Source organism: Frieseomelitta varia, unplaced genomic scaffold (genome assembly GCF_011392965.1).
Source record: "Frieseomelitta varia isolate USP_RPSP 00005682 unplaced genomic scaffold, Fvar_1.2 scaffold_20, whole genome shotgun sequence".
In the NCBI taxonomy this organism is placed as follows: Eukaryota; Metazoa; Arthropoda; class Insecta; order Hymenoptera; family Apidae; genus Frieseomelitta; species Frieseomelitta varia.
In genome coordinates, this window is record NW_025109750.1 from 18,549 (window position 1) to 37,858 (window position 19,310).

General features: G+C 33.6%; 1 protein-coding gene across 6 annotated transcripts in view; it reads left to right on the plus strand.

Moving 5' to 3' along the window:
- Nucleotides 1-19,310, plus strand: part of LOC122526860 (glutamate receptor ionotropic, kainate 2-like) — an 80,859-nt gene that overhangs the window by 14,614 nt on the left and 46,935 nt on the right. For all 6 annotated transcript variants that reach the window (XM_043650457.1, XM_043650459.1, XM_043650461.1 and 3 more), the window contains one exon: nt 7,293-7,445. In XM_043650457.1, coding sequence (XP_043506392.1) covers nt 7,293-7,445 — 153 coding nt within the window. The remainder of the gene's footprint in view (nt 1-7,292; nt 7,446-19,310) is intronic.

A 19,310-nucleotide genomic window follows, 5' to 3' on the forward strand; every position in this document is an offset into this window, starting at 1 on the left:
GAGAATAGCAATTGGAGAATTCGCACAACTTGTAGCAGAGTTTGAATACGAGCCATAGGATTAATGTAACTGCGGCCAGTTTGCATTAATTAAACTCAATAACATATATATATTACACCACGTGTATTAAATAGCGCAGCGATAAATATAATTAATCGTTTCGAAATTCAAAATAAAATTCCTCCGCCTCTGTGTCCGATATATCTCGCTTGCTCTAAACAGACGTAACATTATGAATCTTGAAAATTACGTATCTATAAATCTCATCTATAAATCTACATTTTGAATATACACGGTAGCCTTAGTATTGTTTTTTCATCAATTCATCATACAGAATTACTAAATGAATCATTTGTAACAATTCTTAGTTCCTAGATTGTTAATTGAAGCAAATAATTATTCTTGAAATTATCTCTGCGTGAATGGTAATCTAAAAAATTAATAACAGATTCAAGAATAATTGGTTGAAAGTTAAAAATAGTAAAAATTTCCAAAAAAAGAATTTAAATTTTAAAAATTAAAATCACTAATGATCATTTTCTCATGTATTTTCTATGTAAACTGCAGATTTTTGTGGGATATTTCAAAGTGCAAATACTTGCACAGAATAGATTATAACATAACAACAGAGAATAGAATACAAGGATTTTCTATCCAGATTCCAATTTTTTTAATTCTATTCTGAAAAATACGAATTTACAGAAAGATGTATAAGCAGCCTGCTTATAAATAAGCGAAATTCCTCATATATGATACAAAATATGAGATCTCTTCCGAATTTCAAAAATTTCAAACTTTTTCATTCGAGGCTCGCGGAGGAAACGAGGGGGCAGGAGCAACATTAAATCCCCCTGTTCAAAAACTGTAAGGAGAAAAGAGCTTAATAATCTGCAGATCCTTGAAAATCCCGATCTTACGTCCGCCGGGGGAGGAGATTACCTCAACTAATTAAGCCAGTCGAGACTGATTCCCCCTCCGCAGCTAATTTAATATTTTTCAACGCTCTTCTCTTTCATTAACAGGAAAAGGAAAAAGAAAACTGCCAAGAATCATTCGAACAGAAAGTTCATCCACCACCGAGCAAATATTAATTATTACAATGGAAATTATGATTGAAACAGTGGGATTCATTGAACTTGGGTTGAACTAATCAGGGGTTTAACTGGGAGATACCGTAAGTTAGTCGCCAAGTTGTCTCTGGGGCTTGAGCTAATTAAAAGCACGCTCCAATTAAGCGTGAAGTAACGAGGTGTCCGTTCGTAGTGAGAACTACGTTTCAGCTACGAAATTTCTGACAGCAAGGATCCCCCGAGCACTCTTTTTCATTCGTGCGTTTGCCGTTTGGCGTTGCCACGGGCGATAACGAAACGATCGTGTTAACGAAATTGCGTATCATTCTTCACTGGACTTTGACGGCCATTTGTCCTGGCCGAATCGATCTCCCGTTATATATCCACGCTACCCACGAAGATTGAGTCGTTATTAAATTTTTCACCCCGCGGTATTTGTCAATTTCGCTTCTGTTTCGCGTCTGTTTGCGTTCGTCTCTTTTATTTGTTGTTCTTTTTTTTTTTGGGCGGGACTCGTTTTCTATAACGCAATCAATTGCACACTGAAATATCTGTTTCGTTTCGTTTTTATTACGAGGAAATATTGATAGAAATTTGGCACTATTTCATTGAGTGGGAAAAAATTCAGTTTCATTCGTTCCGCAGGTGTATTTGAAGAATGCAAAAGTGAAATGTAAGAATATTATTGTCCCCTCCTCGATCGAATGTCTTGCGATATTGTTTTTATTTTTAACATTCCTGTGATACAAGGAACTGTATCTTGTATTTAGATTGTGAATTTTTATAGGAATTCGTGTTTTGGGGAATATAATTAAAAATATGGAATCTTGGTGAAAAAAATTATTTTACACGCAATATTTTGGATATGTCATTGTGTTTCATTGTATTATATGGAATTTTGGAATATCCTAAGATAGAAGAGAAAGATACGAGTAGCCAGACAAAGCGAATTTACGTGTAAGTCTTGCCTGCGTTAATTCTAAGTAGAAAAAGCTGTATATGGTCAGACCTTGCCATTCTTTCTACGCTCCTTTTCTAAATGCCTTGAATATTTTCAATTTTTGGAAAAATGATGTCTAATGCATCTTCGTTACTCGTGAACGAAATGTCAAATATAATCTCTTACATGTTGCATCAATTTTTTTTTTAATAAATCTTTAATATTTAATAAATAAAATCTTGTATTGTTTTATATTTTACTAGGTTACATATTTTATCTTAGTACAAGAAAATGATCATTTTTAATTCTTTTATTAATACATACTTTCTTGTTAGACTATTTCCAATAAATATTTTGTTATTAGTTTATTTGTAAGTAACAAATTATCATTAATAAGTATTCTGTTGGAACAGTAGAAATTTCATAAAAGTGATTTAGAAGAGATCGAATAGGTCATTGAGCGCATACTAATTAGCAATAGAGTAAAAACACAGAAAGAAATCCAAAGAATTCGATAGATAATTTAAATTTATTATTTAGCAGATAATTGATATACGAGAAATCCAAATTAAATTCTTACCTGATGATTTTTCAAAAATTTTATCATTTAAGATATTGTTACGGTAAATGTGTCTACCAACAGTTGTTTGCTGCATTTTGATATCTAAAATCACCTTCGAAAAGAGCACACGCTTACCACATATTGTATACAGATAGAAAATCGCAATAAGCTACTTATAACATGCAGTAATATTCCATTTATATAAACTCCATTTATATAAACTCCGTTTCGGCCAAATTTAAATTGATTGAATTATTCAATGAATTCTCGATTGATCGGATCCGTTTATTTGAATCTAAAGTTCTATCGAATAAACAAAACACTAGTGCAGGGGGAAATCGGTATAAACTCGTATTATAGTTAGATGAAACCTCGATCATAATTATCATTATATAATTACGTAAATTACAATTGAACGAATCCCGCCGACAAATTTATATGAACGATGCTCTACTGTACACCAATTCGATAAATGGTAAACACAAAATGCTTCGAAAACTTGGTTCCTCATTTTCTTCACGGTCGACGATCCTTCGTTCTCTCCTGTCGACTAGGTATTTACGGAAATCGAGAAAATTAATAAATTTCCCATTATTTTCATCAGAATGTTAACGCTGATAATTTTCCACGATAACGCCGAGCCTTCGTGCGCGTATCTCTGCCTCTCTATCGAATTTCCCGGTAGCTGCATAATAGATAGGAACGCGTGGAATAACGCGCGTTCTTCCGCGTCATCGCGTTCAACGTCGAACCATCGGTGAAACGATGGTTGGCTCATTAACGTGTATCGACGAGTCCAGGTTTGCCCTGTCGATCGGTTGATTCGTTTAGTAATGGCAGGTGGGACGGCTAATAAATATCGCACGAGAATTATTCGTGTCCGTGGGGAGTAATGCTCCTCCGAACAACTTGTAACTTAACGTTCGATATCGAATCAGGAAACGGTTGATACCGAGTGTTTCGAGAAATTGAGCATTCCTTGGGAATTTTATAGATACATTGTTGAGGGAGATTTTGCCGAATTTTTCCATCGATAAATATTACAATTAATAAAATATAATATAATATTAATATTTAATTAAAAATATAATATAATATAATATAATATTATATTATGTTATATTATATTAATTAAAATATAATATTAATGTAAAACTGTGATCGTGATGCAAACTGTGGTATTGATTCTTGGTTTGATGTTTGAATACTAATTACAATTAACTCTAATGAGTATTTATTTTATTAAATTGTATCTTCCATAAATCAATTATTTTGTTCAATCTGTTAGCAAATGATGATAACTGTGCCTATGTGAATAATAGTAGTTTTTAAATTAATCAATTAACGAACGACAATATAAATCAATCAGCTTTCAATTTAAAGAAATTCGATTGACAAAAGATTTTACTACTTTATTTGATTCGACACGACGTGAAAGGTTACAATAACCAGTTGTAAGAAGATTGAAAGGAAAATTATAAAATTGAGGATTAAAGAGATTGTAGAACAATGTATTTCCCACGTAATCCTCAAACTCGTTTACTCGAGGTCGCTTAAAAATGTCCAAGAGGATTTTCTATAAAATCCTTGATGTTGTAGATTGAAGATACATCATCTTCTCGATTCCATCGCTTCGGCGATTATTACTTTATCGTTAATTAATGCGGTTCCTTGAGCGTGACGACGATATTGAACGACTTGCATAAGTATCTCGGCAGCATAGCGAATTTGCGATAACGGTGTTGGAACTTTAGTAGCAAATTAATTAAGATCGAGGAGTACAGAAACACATTTTTATTTTTTATATTATCATCAGCATATTACATTCTGAAAAATTCTTAAACTTATTAATTTCAAGATTGAATAAAATTCGGTCGTATCTAAATGAATAAAATTCTTCGTACAGAAAGGACATTGCACATTAATTTAATTCTTCATTTCAGTAAAATTACCCATTTACCGGAAGCATCTGACAGTCACTGTAGATGTAACGATTGTAAAGCAATTTACAATACAAAGCAAGAAATTTGCAATTCTTGCGATTGAGTCACGAATTTTCCAGAAAATATTCTCAGCTCGTTGCTCTGCTTGAAGAAATTTGCTATCGAAATTTGACAAAAATCAAGAGTCCGTTCTCAGTTGTGTTCAGAAGTTTAGCGTGTTTGCCGAGAATTGCTCACGAATCACGTTGATACCGTTAACATCGTTATTTGCCGTAATCAAACACATAGCGCGCGTCTGTTTACACGGAAAATTAAAGCCGACCGTGCAACGAAGGGAATCCCGGTTGATTCGCGTCCAGGAGGACGCGAAAATAAGCTGAACAGGAAATTGATTTGAACCTGGGTATGCTTTGAATCCTTTGTGGTTAGGCGCGCCTGTCGGGTAAACAACGGGTTCGGAATTTGTTTTGTGGAAAAATAACTGACAGTCTCGGTAGCGCGACGATATTTCTCCCTCCCCTGTGAAATAAAATTACGAAAAATTCCGCGGCAAGAATGTGAAATTCCCCGCGCATTGAATGAATACAATACAGAATGAATACAATGTGATTAATGTACCTTCAGGGCACCGGGCACGAACGCGAAAATATTCTGGTTGAAATATATAATTAGATCTCCGATTGGGATTGCTTTGTTGCTCGTTGCAATTTCCCCCGTACTTGGAACGTTCAATCGCGTGCAAATTGATCGTCACAAGACCCGATTATTGTTGCAATATTTTTATCATTATCATTTCCAATATTTGAGTACACGATGTAGGAACGTATGCATTTCTCGATTAGTCTTCACGGTGATAATTGTCACACAATTTCGTTCATTCAGATTTTATTATTATTTATGTGTACTTTTTTATATTTTAAATTTCAAAAAAAAAAACATATTTAAATTTATATATTAAATTTATATATTAAAATTTATTGCTAGAATTTTTGTGTATATTTAGATACAAACGATGATTTTTTTTTTTAGATTCATGATGTAGATCTAACCTAAACCTAATCTAAACCTGCATCATTTACTGTTATACATAAAAACTATTCGTACATCTTTATACGCAATAGATTTATACATAAAAGAAACAACAATTTAAGTATGTTCTTCCTAAATATTTATGCTAGTCTGAACTTTCTCGAGCAACGATCATTATTATTTCATTATTTTTTTCATAAGTTCATTCATTTAGATTTTATTGTTGCGTTTACAGCTTAATTGCGAAGCAATCGGTAGTGAACAGAGTTCTCGGGGAGTAGTTGGATTCAGGAATTAAAGGGACTACGTGCAAGCGACAAAAACGCGTTTTTAATTTCATCAAAGAGCGACGGATGAATGTGAAACGCGTTCGCACGTTGGCGCCGCGGCGCTAATGTCGGCGCTTCCGCGTCTCTTTTCAACAATTCTGATGGAAGTCTGAACTATTTTCATAACAGCGCGGAGACGTGCAGGCTCGTTTATAAAGCTCGCCGCTTCCAACGTGAAAAATAACGCGCGACCGAAATTAACATGTACTTCTAAATCAACTAAAATCTGTCCTACATCCTTCGCTTTTTAATACATTACATGTCGGAATTATTTCATATTATTATTTGATATCGGAATTGGTCCTTTCAATCTGCTGTCTCGGTTGCTTCTTTTTCAAGTACAATGTCTATTGTTGTTTCTTAATTTTTCTTAATAGTCTTTTCTTCGTGTATTTCATTTTTTTCATTTTTTTTTTTTTTTTTAATGATACGAAATCGAAATTAATTCTTATAAATCAACTGAAACGATGTTATTTTTCTTTCAATAAAATAGCTGTTATCATTTTTTTTTTTTTTTTTCATAAAAAGAGCATATGAGCTAGTTCGTATCCAATTTATATTGTTTTCTTTTGATAAATCTCGTGTTTCTTAAAAATTACGAGTGATTAAAATTAGCTAACTTTTAAATATTCTTTTAACATAAGATAATTGAAGATTATCTCACCTTCCCTTCTTTCAATAAAATATTATTCTCCACGAAAGTAACACCTGAGAAAAATTAATTTTAAATTAATTGCCATCTTTTTTTCTTGATAAAATATCTACTATTTTTTGTTTCAACATCGACTAAAGCATTATATCATGCAACTTGTATCAGAGATTCAAGTGAATCATTTGAAAGCTATAAACTGTTTGACCATTTTCACAATTTCATTTTTCAGTCAAATTACATTAATCAATTCTACTTTTTTATTATTTCTTAAATATATCCCTCGTCATTTCTTCTCTCTGCTTACGTTTCTGTAATTTCACGAAATTTAAAGAAATTGAAATATCTATTATTTTGACCATCCGCATTATTACCTATTCCTTAATCAGTTAAAATCCCTTTCGTTTCTTCGCTCCTATTAAAATATCTATTACATCGTCTTTGAAGACGTCTTCTTGGAAATGCAAAATTAAAGAATTCGCGTAGAAATTCCGTTAAGGAACGACTCGTTTAACCAGGCTGCTGAAACTCGTTCAAGTATCCGCGAAAGCTCGCGACGACGCACGTTTAATAATTTTCAAAAGCGACCCCTCTTTCTTTTTGGTGCCTGGTGGAAGTGATTTTATCCAGCTGCATAACTTAGACGATCTCATAATTTAGACGGCCGTCCGGCTTGTGAGAACATTTAACGCGGTTGGAAAGAAGCGTCGCGACGCTGCTTTCTGGTAGAACCGACACTGAGAAAAAGCTGTGCGTTTTCTTTTTTTCAGGCGGAGCCAGCTCTCATGTACGACAGCGTACAGGTGTTTGCCGTGGGATTGAGGACCCTGGAACAGTCGCACGCGCTCAGGCCTGCCAACATCTCCTGCGAAATGGAACACCCATGGGACGGAGGGTTGTCTCTCATCAACTATATCAACTCGGTAAGTTTTTCACGTTTCGTTCTTCGTTTCTTTTCTTTTCTTTTCTTCTTTTTTTTATGGCTTTCCTTTTACGCGTTCAAATTTTATCAAAACTATTTCGACCATCGTGGAATTATTAAACCTCCGATAGTGGATGTAAAATAGTCTTGCAGAAATATGGATTGTGTGTTATAATGGACGTAAAATATTCAAGACGGAATAGGGGTTAAAATTTTTAATAAGATGAAAAAGTGGGAAAGCGTTGTTGAATATTAGATCTCCTGTGATGAGCATAAAATAATAAAGCTAGAATTTTAAAGCTGGTTAAGATTTTTGGCAGGGAAAATGATGAAGCAAAAAAAAAAGAAAGAGGGAGGAAAAGGAAAGATACACGATGGTATGATTTTTCTCATATGCATTCCAATTTGATTTATAAGACTGTCGAATTTTTATGGAATATTAAATTATTAAACGGATGTGTTTTGTATAATTTTGTGGAATTATTAGATATTAGGAAAAGAAAAAAACAAAAGATACTACGCATAATTTTTCTCGTCTACGTTCAGTTTCTCCTAAATTTGTGGGTTTCTTGTAGAAAACAAAAATGTTCTGTAATGCAATGAATATAAAATATTCCAAATAGGAAACAAACGTAATTTTTCTCGAACGCATTGACTGTGAAATTTTCATAGAAAATCTTTAGAAAATTAAATTTCTCGTCTTGTCGAGAGCATAAAGTGTAGCTTAAGCTCAATTGCTGCCTCAAATATATTAAATCACAGTCGTACGTGATACAGTGTCTATAAATTTTCATTTGCTATTCGAATAATAGGTTTCTAAAAAAAGAAAGAAAGAAAAAATAATTCTAACGACGAATCGAATAATCTCGCGTCTCGTCGTGTCGTCTACGTCCTCGACTGAAGACGTTTCGCCTGAATGGCCAGAAGATTAACGTGCCGGAGCCACGCTAGGTATTTCGTATATCTTGAACAAGCATTTGGACACGAAACGTTCCTGAAAACGGAATTTAATGTTTCGTCGCATTAGCGTTATTCGTAAAATATCTGGTTGAATGCCATGGGAGAGTACCATGAACATAAATACGAGGATCGTTCAGAAAGTAATACTCATTTACAAAAACAACGACAATAACTATAAATGTGTTCTCGTTACTTTCTTTCTTTATTTCTAACTTTACTGTGCAATGCTTATTTGCCGCCTTAATATTATAATACAATACGATACATATGTAATATATAATGTGCGATATATAACGTACGTTTATGTGATATAATATACGTATACATATATCTATTAATGTATTGTAACTTTGTTGCAATAATATTTACGAATGCAAATTACTGATGGAAACTATAGATCAAATAAAAAACGAATGATTTGAAGCAAAGCGTCATAATCTGATGAATGAACATGTAAACGCGCATTTTCTTAAGTAGAATAATATAATTGTTAATTCATTGATCGATGCGAATAAGATTTCCCATCACTTTGGTAACAGTATTATTTACAATTTTTTAAAACAATATTGTTGACGTAAAATGCTAAGAAAAAGTGCAGAAAATTCGAATCATAATACACACATACATTTATAATATCAGTATAATTTATTACTTTATATTTATTAATTTATTATTTATCATATTTATTAATTTAAATGTAATTTATTCATTTAAATTAATAAATATCAGCGTCCGTGATAAATAAATTTATATTTATAATTAAGCAGCAGAATTATACGAAATTTAAAGCTGCATAATACGTAAATTCAAAACAGAACGCTATCTGGTCTCCGATAAGACAAAAGAAGCCTCTTTTTTAAATCTATTTCTTTCAGCTGCATTCGTAAAAATATAAATTTACATGAAAATCCGTAGTCTAGTGATAATTTAGCGTAACTTTTATTTCAATGTATATTGTCTGCACATTATACGTATATTATAAATATATAAATAAATAAATATATATATATATATTTTTTATGTCACACACATTAATTAATTATAATTATAATTATAATTAACCTTAATTAATTAATTATAATTATAATTAACCTTCTATAAAGCACATTGCTTTGCTTACGGCTATTTATTTTCTTTTATCTCGTTTTCCGTACGATATAAAATGAAAATCGTTCGTGAAGAAACGGGCGTTCCTTTTTTTGTAACATTTCTCCGACTCGGTTTCAACAAACAGCAACGTTTATTACACGCACGAAGAAAGTTTGACCGACAATTTACGATGAATTACGGATGCAAAGGGACTGGACCGCTGCCAGGAACAACCGTATCCCGGATAATTGCGAAGGCTTTCGCGCAACGCGGACGACGGATTTACAAACTCGTGGAGAGATTGAGGGTTGAACGTTTTCCAGTTAACGTGGGACGATTAAACCCGTGTTATTATAGTAATACAATAATAATAATTTAATTTTATTATATAATAATTCAGCCAGGTCGTTTCGTTCAGCGGCGATTTATGAAATTTCGATTCCGTTTTAATGAAACTTTTTTCAAAGTTGTCGCCGAATTTTCGATAACGAGCGCGGAATTGTTAAAATCGCGGACAGTGCTGGGGACACGCGTGAAACGCTACATTTTCGAAGATTGAAACGCGAACGAAATTTTTTGACATTTGGAGTTGCGTATATCTTTTCTGAGAGTTGTTAAACAAATTTAGTTGGGAAACAAGAGAGTTTGTGCTAATTGTTAGACTACAAATTTATATTTTTGCGAGTATAGTTGGAAAAGTAGAGTCTGTGTGGAACATTATTTAATATTACATACTATTAATATTTTATATGTATTTGTTTCATACGTGCATCCTGTACAATTTTGCATTAATGATAACATTTGTGATTACTGTAATTACAATTTTAAGTTACTTGTTTCTGTCAGATATATCAATTAAAGATCAAATAATAATTTATCATTTCTCAAAAATATCTATCAAAAATTATAACAGTTTTGTAATATTTAAATTTCTTCAAATTTAAATTTATTGAAAAGTACCTAAATCCTTAAAATCTTCCTTTTGTTACAAAAAAAAAATAAAATTTCACAGTGTAAATTAATTGAAGAACATTGCCAAAATATTCTGTCAACGCGATCTTCCTAAATGGATTATAAAATCATATACCACGGTCTAATACTAATTTAATTTAATCATCATAATAACATCGGACATTTTATTTCTTTAATCTTTCATTATTCTTAACTCGTTTTCATTTATCTGAGGAAGATTTTAAAATTTTTACTATTAAGGAAATTCTTCCTACAATTTCTCGCCTAATTGTTAGCAATTAATCTCCTAATTAATATAATAATAGGTGAACTATCGTGTAAATGTCAACTTTCTCTGACGATTGATTGTATCAAGCCTCATTTCGCGTAAAACAAGAATTACACCGCGAATATCGACACCCCGACGCGATTGACGCCGATGATTTACGATCATAGGCAGCCTCGGCTGTGGCTTTTCGACATTTCCACATGTGTCCTGCACATTCGCCAATATTCGGCCGCTTTGTGTTCGCCTATCGACACGTTGTCGAAAAACTATTCTCCGTAAATTTCAATAAACAACGTATTCAACGAACAACAGACACGGATAAATTATTGATACGCTATGACAAACAGTTTTGCCACACTCATCGATCGTTTCTGGCTTATTGAAGTACTAACAACAATGCGCGTGTGTTCCTCGAAACGACGAAACGACGCTCGTTTGTTAATGTCGAACAATACTGACAACTATTACGCACTGGTTCGATCGCGTTACGCGTTTTTGTACAATGTCGTTGCACGAAATGCATTTACGCTTCACGTAATATCGCGAGTAATTTAATAACGAATTACGAGGCTTTTCATCGTGCACCACCTTGGCGATAATTCTCATTGGTGAGAAAGCCAGGTTCGTTTGCAATCTAGACGCATTCAAGAGCCACCGGGCAGCACTCACCGCTATTAATTTAATAGGGAAGTGGCTAAATTCCGATATCGACGGTCCCATAACAATCTGCCATACTCGCGCGGAGAATATGTACATACATACGTACAAAATACGGTGGGCAAAAGTATGTTTCAACGAAAAATTATCGATAAACTTCACGAGTTTTAAACTGTCTAAACTACAACCATCCGGTCAATCTCATTTTAAAATTAAAAAAATTTCTACTTTACTTTTCTCTACATAAATGTTCGAAAGCAAGGATACCTCTGTCGAAAACTGTATAAATTTAAGTGCTTTCGGAATCATTGAAAAAATTCTTTTCATGATAGAAATATAGCTGGATTAAAATTTACATAGAAATATAACGCGATTAAAATTTCTTAGAAGTGCATTGAATTGATTTTGTCTCAATATCGGTCGAGATTAATTCGATGTTTCAGTGAGACAGTTGATTAAAATTTCATAGAAATGTATTAATGGCTCGATTGTTACAAATGATTAATTGAAATAGAAAAGAATTTATTGTTACAAATAAATTACTAGAAATAATAGGTAATGTTCAGGCAATTAGAATATTCAGAAATATTATTTAAAAATTCAGTTTTAAAAGATGACTTAATTGTTAATGAGTTTCTCGGTATCGATGAAAGATCAATTTGATCTTTTCGTCGTTAATAATGCGAAACACATGATGACCCTTGTTAATATTTCGATACACGGTTTCTCTGTTACAGTAATTAATAATCTGATAATTTTTAGATTTTTGTTGGTTCAGATTGTTATATAAATATTGCAATTTCTATATTTTTCTGCAAACGTACAGTTAGTTTCAAACTTATAACTCCATTGACATATACTAAATGCTAATTTATAAGTCTTTGACACATGACGCTGGTTTGTATAAAAAATATTTAGTCAAAAATTAAGTTGATCGTCTCTTAAGAACAGTTGAGCAAGTAATGACAGCGTTCACGTTTAATTCAATAAATAATTTTCGGCGCAACAACATTATTCATATTTTCTGATTTTAATTCCTGCTACTATTGGCGCTGCGGTGCAAAACCTGTTTAAATCGATATGGTAGAACGTGACACGAAAATGATATAGAGATCAGATGACCTTCAAAACATCCCACGCGAAATATTCTAGTTAGTCGATGGTTCCAGCGAATGAGAGGGTTTCATAATCGAACCCTGACGACCTATTTTTCCCGATTCGCTTTCTAAATTGAGAAAAGAAACCAAGTTGCGAGTGCCAACTGGTATAAACAGGGGAGAGTTAGGCGCGTGCCAAAATTTTGGTCGAAAGATGCCGGGGAAGAGCGTACGGACAAACAACGGGGAATAGCTAATCCCGCGATAAACGTGTTTGGCGTGGCGCCAAATAGTTTTATGGCTCGAGCGTTATCTCGCGACGCTTTTCAAACGGCGGGAGAAAAAGAGGAGCCGTCGTTTATGAATGTTTCTGCTCGTTACCGATCGTTAAAACCGTAAATACAGACTACAGTTGAAAACCGTCGTGAATTCTTTACGCGATGTCCTCTTGCACTGAAAATGCGTCTCTGTTGGAAGATCTATTTCGATCTCGATTCAACAAACTTTACATTTAATATGTTAGGTTATTCATTTCGTAGCACGTAGATGTACCGTGGCATTTATTTATTTTTAGTTATAATATATATTTATATTTATAATAATATTATATTTATATTTGTAATATATTTATAATATTATTATATTTATAATATATTTATTATATTATTATATTTATAATAATATTTATTTATTTTTAGTTGAATATATATATATATATATATATATCAAAAAATTATAATTTCAGATTTAATAATTCAATACGAAAGAGATTCACGAATTTTCCCTATCTTTTTCTGTTTTTTTTTTTCTTTTTTTAAATCGAACGACAGTAGTTTAAAACGCGAGACATCAAAATGTTCTTTTTACCAACGTCGAATTTGCACAGATTATACAAAGTGATTTCATCAGTTAAATCAAATGCAGTATCACCGTCACGATAACGTCGTGCCAGTAGACACGTATAATCTGTCACTAAAGCGGATATCAGATTTCTGTTCAGCAGAGCCAGTTATGCGTGTATGCGTGTATGTCAAGTGAGAATGAAAATGTACGAGCATTAGTATAGTTGGCGATAGTGCTTTCGAATTAACTATTGCACATATGTATATACGTGAAATAACGTCAGAAGCGTCAATAACGTTCAACAATTATTGATATTTTAATAAAATTAGATGTTCATTGTTAAGTGGAAGATAACAGTGAATATCTGTCAATGAATAAACTACTTACCAAAAAATTCAGAGTCACCGAGTTCCCACTGATAATTGTCATTTATTACAATTGAAAGTATCGTGAACACAGCCATCGAAGAACAAAAATGAAAAGTCTAAGAGGAAAGTTGAAATCCTTCACGAAAGAAAATTCATTCGCTGAATAAGTCTACAAGCGTTTTATTTGGATAACAAAATGTTCGTACGTAATAGAAAATATTCAAACACCAACACAAACCATGAAAAGAGTTGCTCGCAATATGTTCCTCGCGTCGAAATATACCGACAATGAATTCATTGTCGGTCCTTCAGCGCAATTCGTCGAAAGGCGCGAAATAATTCGTAATGTCAGAAAGGTACAATCGATGATTTAGTTTGCCACGACGATATTTCACCTGTGTTTTATCGAAGGCCGCCATTAATTTTCACGTTGTGCTTCCTCTCTGTTCTCTCGATCCCTTTCCTCCCCCCCTCCCCTTTTCGACCGATTTGTTCCTTTTCCTCGGCAACACGATTCAATTATCGCCTTCCGGGGATAGAAGGCACGATTACGCGATCTAATGTCTTGCACGCGACATAAGTGAGCAAACCATACGAACTCGATCCATAAATCAAACCGATTTCCCAGCGAATCGAACAACAGGCTGCTGTTATCGCGCGATACGTCGGTACGTCGCGTTCGGCTGGATACACCGGCGCAACTTGGTGTTGAGAAACTTGTAGAACAAACGATATAAATTCAATTGCCCGTGCTTGTTCCGCCAGAGGATTTTCATTTTTCATGAGGCTGCTCTTTATTTATTACGTTTCGTTGCGTTTCTTGGTCACCGGTCGATGGCATTTTCATTTGCTGGATTCACTTTCAGCTATTTCCATCCTCGCTTGAAAGATCTTCTACGTTTCTCTCTCTCTCTCTCTCTTTCTCTTTCTCTTTACTCTTTTGTAGCAACGCGGTTTTATCCTGGTCTAACTTCCTATCCCAATTCTTTCATCATTCTCTATCTCTTTCTGTTCTTTAATTTTTAATCTCTGTCGTGTTTCAGCGCTTTCGTAGATCTCGTTTACTCGAGAATCGTGCGTTTCAAAGATTTTCCTTTCCTATCGTGGCGAAATAGAATTCTCGTTTCGTATAAATGGAGTGTTCTTTTTATCTTTCCTCCATTTGAAATTTAAATCAGATCAAGGAAGTGAATCGAAAGAGGAGACTTGCTCGTTTATTAAATATTACAACGAATACAGTACCTTGAATTTTATATATTTCACACGCTTTTGTACAATTAAAGTTAAATTAACAATTTATAATTGGTCGTTCCTAAATATCCTTTATATATCGAAATAAACTTCTCATTTATATATTACTTTAATATATTACTTTTTCAATTTTGTTTCACTGTTCGTTTAATACGTAAAAATAATAATAATTGTCGGCCACAGGCGATACCGTGAAACTGAACGAATTTATTATTATTTATTGTTTTATAATTCCCAATAATTACAACATGCTACATAAGAAACTGCAGAAATGCAAAAATACAAAGACACGAATACGAATATAAAAATCAAACAACATTAAAACTCTATACAGCTCTAAAAAAAATAAAGATCTTGCAAAAAGATTCAGTGTGACTCCCATAAAAATTCGCTATTGTCGTTATTCGAGTCACGATTCGAGTCTGACAAAGAGAAGCTCGATCTAAGAACTGTAAAGATTTGTGAAACCCTTTGTATATTCTGAAGTACTATAGAGAATGCGCGAATTCGTGACATCTGCTAAAAACGTAGATATTGATAAATTCGAAGATCCAGTATCACTGAATGAAACCATTGATCGTCTTGACAAAAACAACAATAAATCACAAATGTTTAATTACTAGATGACGAAAACCTTCGATAACAGAAACCTTGACTGATCAAATCTAATCAGGTTGATCGAGTTTTTATTGTACTATCGCGAGCCAAATATTAGTCCAAAACTTGCAGAAAAGCAACAACTTAAAATGAACAACGATCAATTACACGAAAATTCGCGCAAACTAAGCTCTTCCAGAGTAGCTTGCTAATCGTTTCATTTACCGAAATGGATTTCGACGCTGGTGTGCGTTCCCACCACGGTTTGTTTCATTTTCGAACGCCTCTTTCATTTATTTATTCCGCGCGCAAAAATACATTTCTCAAAGCGTCGGGTGGCGCGCGCAGAATTGTTGACCTGTAACTTGCAAACGAAAAGAAAGAACAAAAATTCAAAAATTCAAAAGAGCAAACATTCCAATCGTTTCCTTCTTCTTTTTTTTTTATTGCTTTTTCAATTTCTGCTTTTACAGCGCGCGGAAACATTCGAACATTTCAGTAGAAGTAGACTGGGGATGGGATCGAGTATCTCGCAAGTTAGTTCAAATCTTCGAAGCGTTTGTGTGTATTTTTAGGTGTGCCGTGAATCCAAGCGGAACATTTTCTAACGTTTCACGAGTATTTCCGAAAATATTCGGCTCTATATTTTCTTTGAAAATATTATCATACTTCGCTACATGTATTCAATACATCCTGACTATTATTATATAACGAAGTTATTAGAATTTTTAATTAGAATTAATTATTAGAATTTTTATTGAAACTTTGGATTACTCAGATATTGACAGATTCTTTTTTCTAATCCAACTTCTTCACATCAATGCCAGATTATTTCTTTTCTGTTAACGTAATTTTTTGAAAACCAGAATTAGTGAAAACTAGATCTCAATCTACTCTCTCGCAATATAATAAAAACACCAATTACGTTGCATTTAATTGTCTTTAAGCTTTAAATTGATTATTAGTATCAATATCATCGAACAGTAAATTTAGTCGTCAAACTCTGAACGATTATACACGTATTCGCGAAATCGGACGTTTCACGTGCAACAATTTGATACCATACGCATGGAACTTGAATCCACTCCTAGAAACCACCATGATGACACTGGCGAAAATTTATTCCATCGTGAAATAAATACGATAAAACGTATACGAACAACGTTATTTACAAAGTTCAAGAGCTTGCAAAAGTGACGAACGAAAAGGGAATCTCTTTCGACGGAACAACTCTCAGCTTGCATCTCATTTAACCAAAGATACCAGAGCGAAATACTTAATATGAATGTTCGCGTGTATCAACCACTTGCGCTGGCAACTGATTGCGGACCATAACGAGTGACTCGAAACCGCATACAATAATTCGTCGTTTTCTTATTGAACTCGCCGGTATAATGTCACTGGATAGAAATTATTGAGATGTAATAAATTTATTATTCGCTTTGCCTATTTTGTTTTACTTAAATATACTTAAATTTACTTAAATATACTTAAATTTATTTAAATATACTTCAATTTACTTAAATTTACTTAAATATACTTAGATTTACTTAAATATACTTAGATTTACTTAAATATACTTAAATTTACTTAAATATACTTAAAACTGAGAAACTATTACAATTTCGACGTTGCGTGGCACGTTATACCAACGCAAGGGATGTAAACGCTAAGAAATGTAAACGATCCCGCGTTACACAATGATTTCGCCATCGCGGATTTTCTCGCGGCAGAATTGACTCGTCGAAGAAAAAATTCACTGCGTTGGAGGGATAGACACGATAGGCGAGGGGACTCGACGGTGCGAGTAATCGGACTACACAGCGTTAAAATTGTACGCGCCGCTCTTTTATCACGGACGGCGTCGCCCCCCCGTTATCTTCGCCAAACCATCATCGTCGCCGCTGGAAAGCGCAATGTTTTGGACGAACGCTTACCGAAATTGCCGCCCGTTACACCCTTTTGTCCTCCGGCCTACACATATTTCTTCCTCTGTTCCCCGTATCTGTCTTTTTTTTTCTTTTTTACTTCCTATTTCTGTTTCTCTATTGCCTCGTTCGTTTACAACCCTATTTTTTGTTTCATCTCATCTTTTTTTCTTTTCCCTTCCTTTGGAAAGGAACGGATCTGTATTCTCTCTGTTTCGTACCACGTGTTCGTTATGGAAAAATATCGAGAGATCGTTGTGAATGCAATTATTTGTGCAATTCGTGCTTTGGTAAGTTTCGTAATGAGTATCTTTCAATTTGGAAAGTTTTTTACTTTCTTTCTTTTTTTCTTTTGCTCAGATTGATCCTCTGTTTTCTGTGTTGGCAAAGAAAGAAAAATTCTCGGAAATTGTTCAAGCACACGATAGTGGGTGATATTTGGTTCATAAATATCTTAATTTTATATGTTTTTACTTTTCTCACTCGTTCTTCACGTCTTTCATGTACATATGTTTGCTATGAATAGATGAATGTTTCCATAAATTGATATTTTTATAAGTATCATAATGAATATTTTAATTTGAAGGTGTTGTATCTTCCTAATATACTTCAATTTGAATATTTTATAGAATACATAGGTATTTTAACGATAATAACTAAATAATCACTAAATAGAGATTCTTACCACCAGATGTAAGAATTAATTTTCGTAACCGTGAGAATTTTTATCATTTTTCTATTTTTCCAATTTCTTTTTTTCTCTCTTTCTCTCTCTCCGTTTCGTATCATTCTTTCTAACGAAATAGAAATTTCAAATAACCGGTCGCGAATTGGAGAACAGATGTTGTACGCAGTATCTACGGCCGTGTAGTTACAGGTTATTCGTGGCAATTACTTCTCGTTCGGTTCAATTAAACCCTGCTGGAGGGACCATAATATCACGGGCGGGGATTTAGGATCGTACTGAAATGCCCCATTAGGGAACAGAAACTAACTTAGTTATACCGTCGATGGTCCAGAGACCGCCGGTCTCTCTGCGTACCACTCGAAGAAGTGGTCGATCCTACATCGAAGATCGAGAGGATGCGTCATCAACCTTGAGTGTCGCTTCCTAAAAGAGAATAATCCGTCACGAACATACACCTGATAAACGAACAAAGACTATCTGATAAATAGCGGTTTCAGACAGTCGTGATGTATTTTTATCAGCATTTATGTAGTTCTGACGAGCGCTGAATTAAAAATGTCTTTTCAATACTGGTTTTAAATAATTAAAATCCGACCTTTGCATTTGATTAATCAATAAGACTTGGAAATCTTTTTAATACTGGTCTTTGCATTTGATTAATCATTTAGACCTGGAAATCTTTTTAATACTGGTTTTAATTAATTAAAATCCGGTCTGGCATTTGATTAATCATTTAGATCTAGAAATCATTAATGTAACAATAATAATAATTGGTATTAGAGAACAGTTTCTGAAGAACAGTGAAAGGTTGTTACAATTAATGATTTGGGTATTTGTATTCCCATATTTGTAATTTATTTGTTCATTTCCTGTACACAACTCTAGGTAAAATACAAAAGTAAAATAGTCTGTGTAAAATATCTTTGACATTTGTTTGTTCGTTCAAATAAAACTTAACATCGAATGAATTAACCTTTTAGATCATCAGAAATGTGCTAGAAAATCCGCGAGTCTCGAAATATCAAAATACACATACCGCGCCGGCTGTACGAAAATATCGGTGCGTCCCGATTGATAGAGATTCATCGGAAATTCATAGAAATCCGTCGAACGCGTTACAACTATGTCCGACGGGGCCATTACTCGTC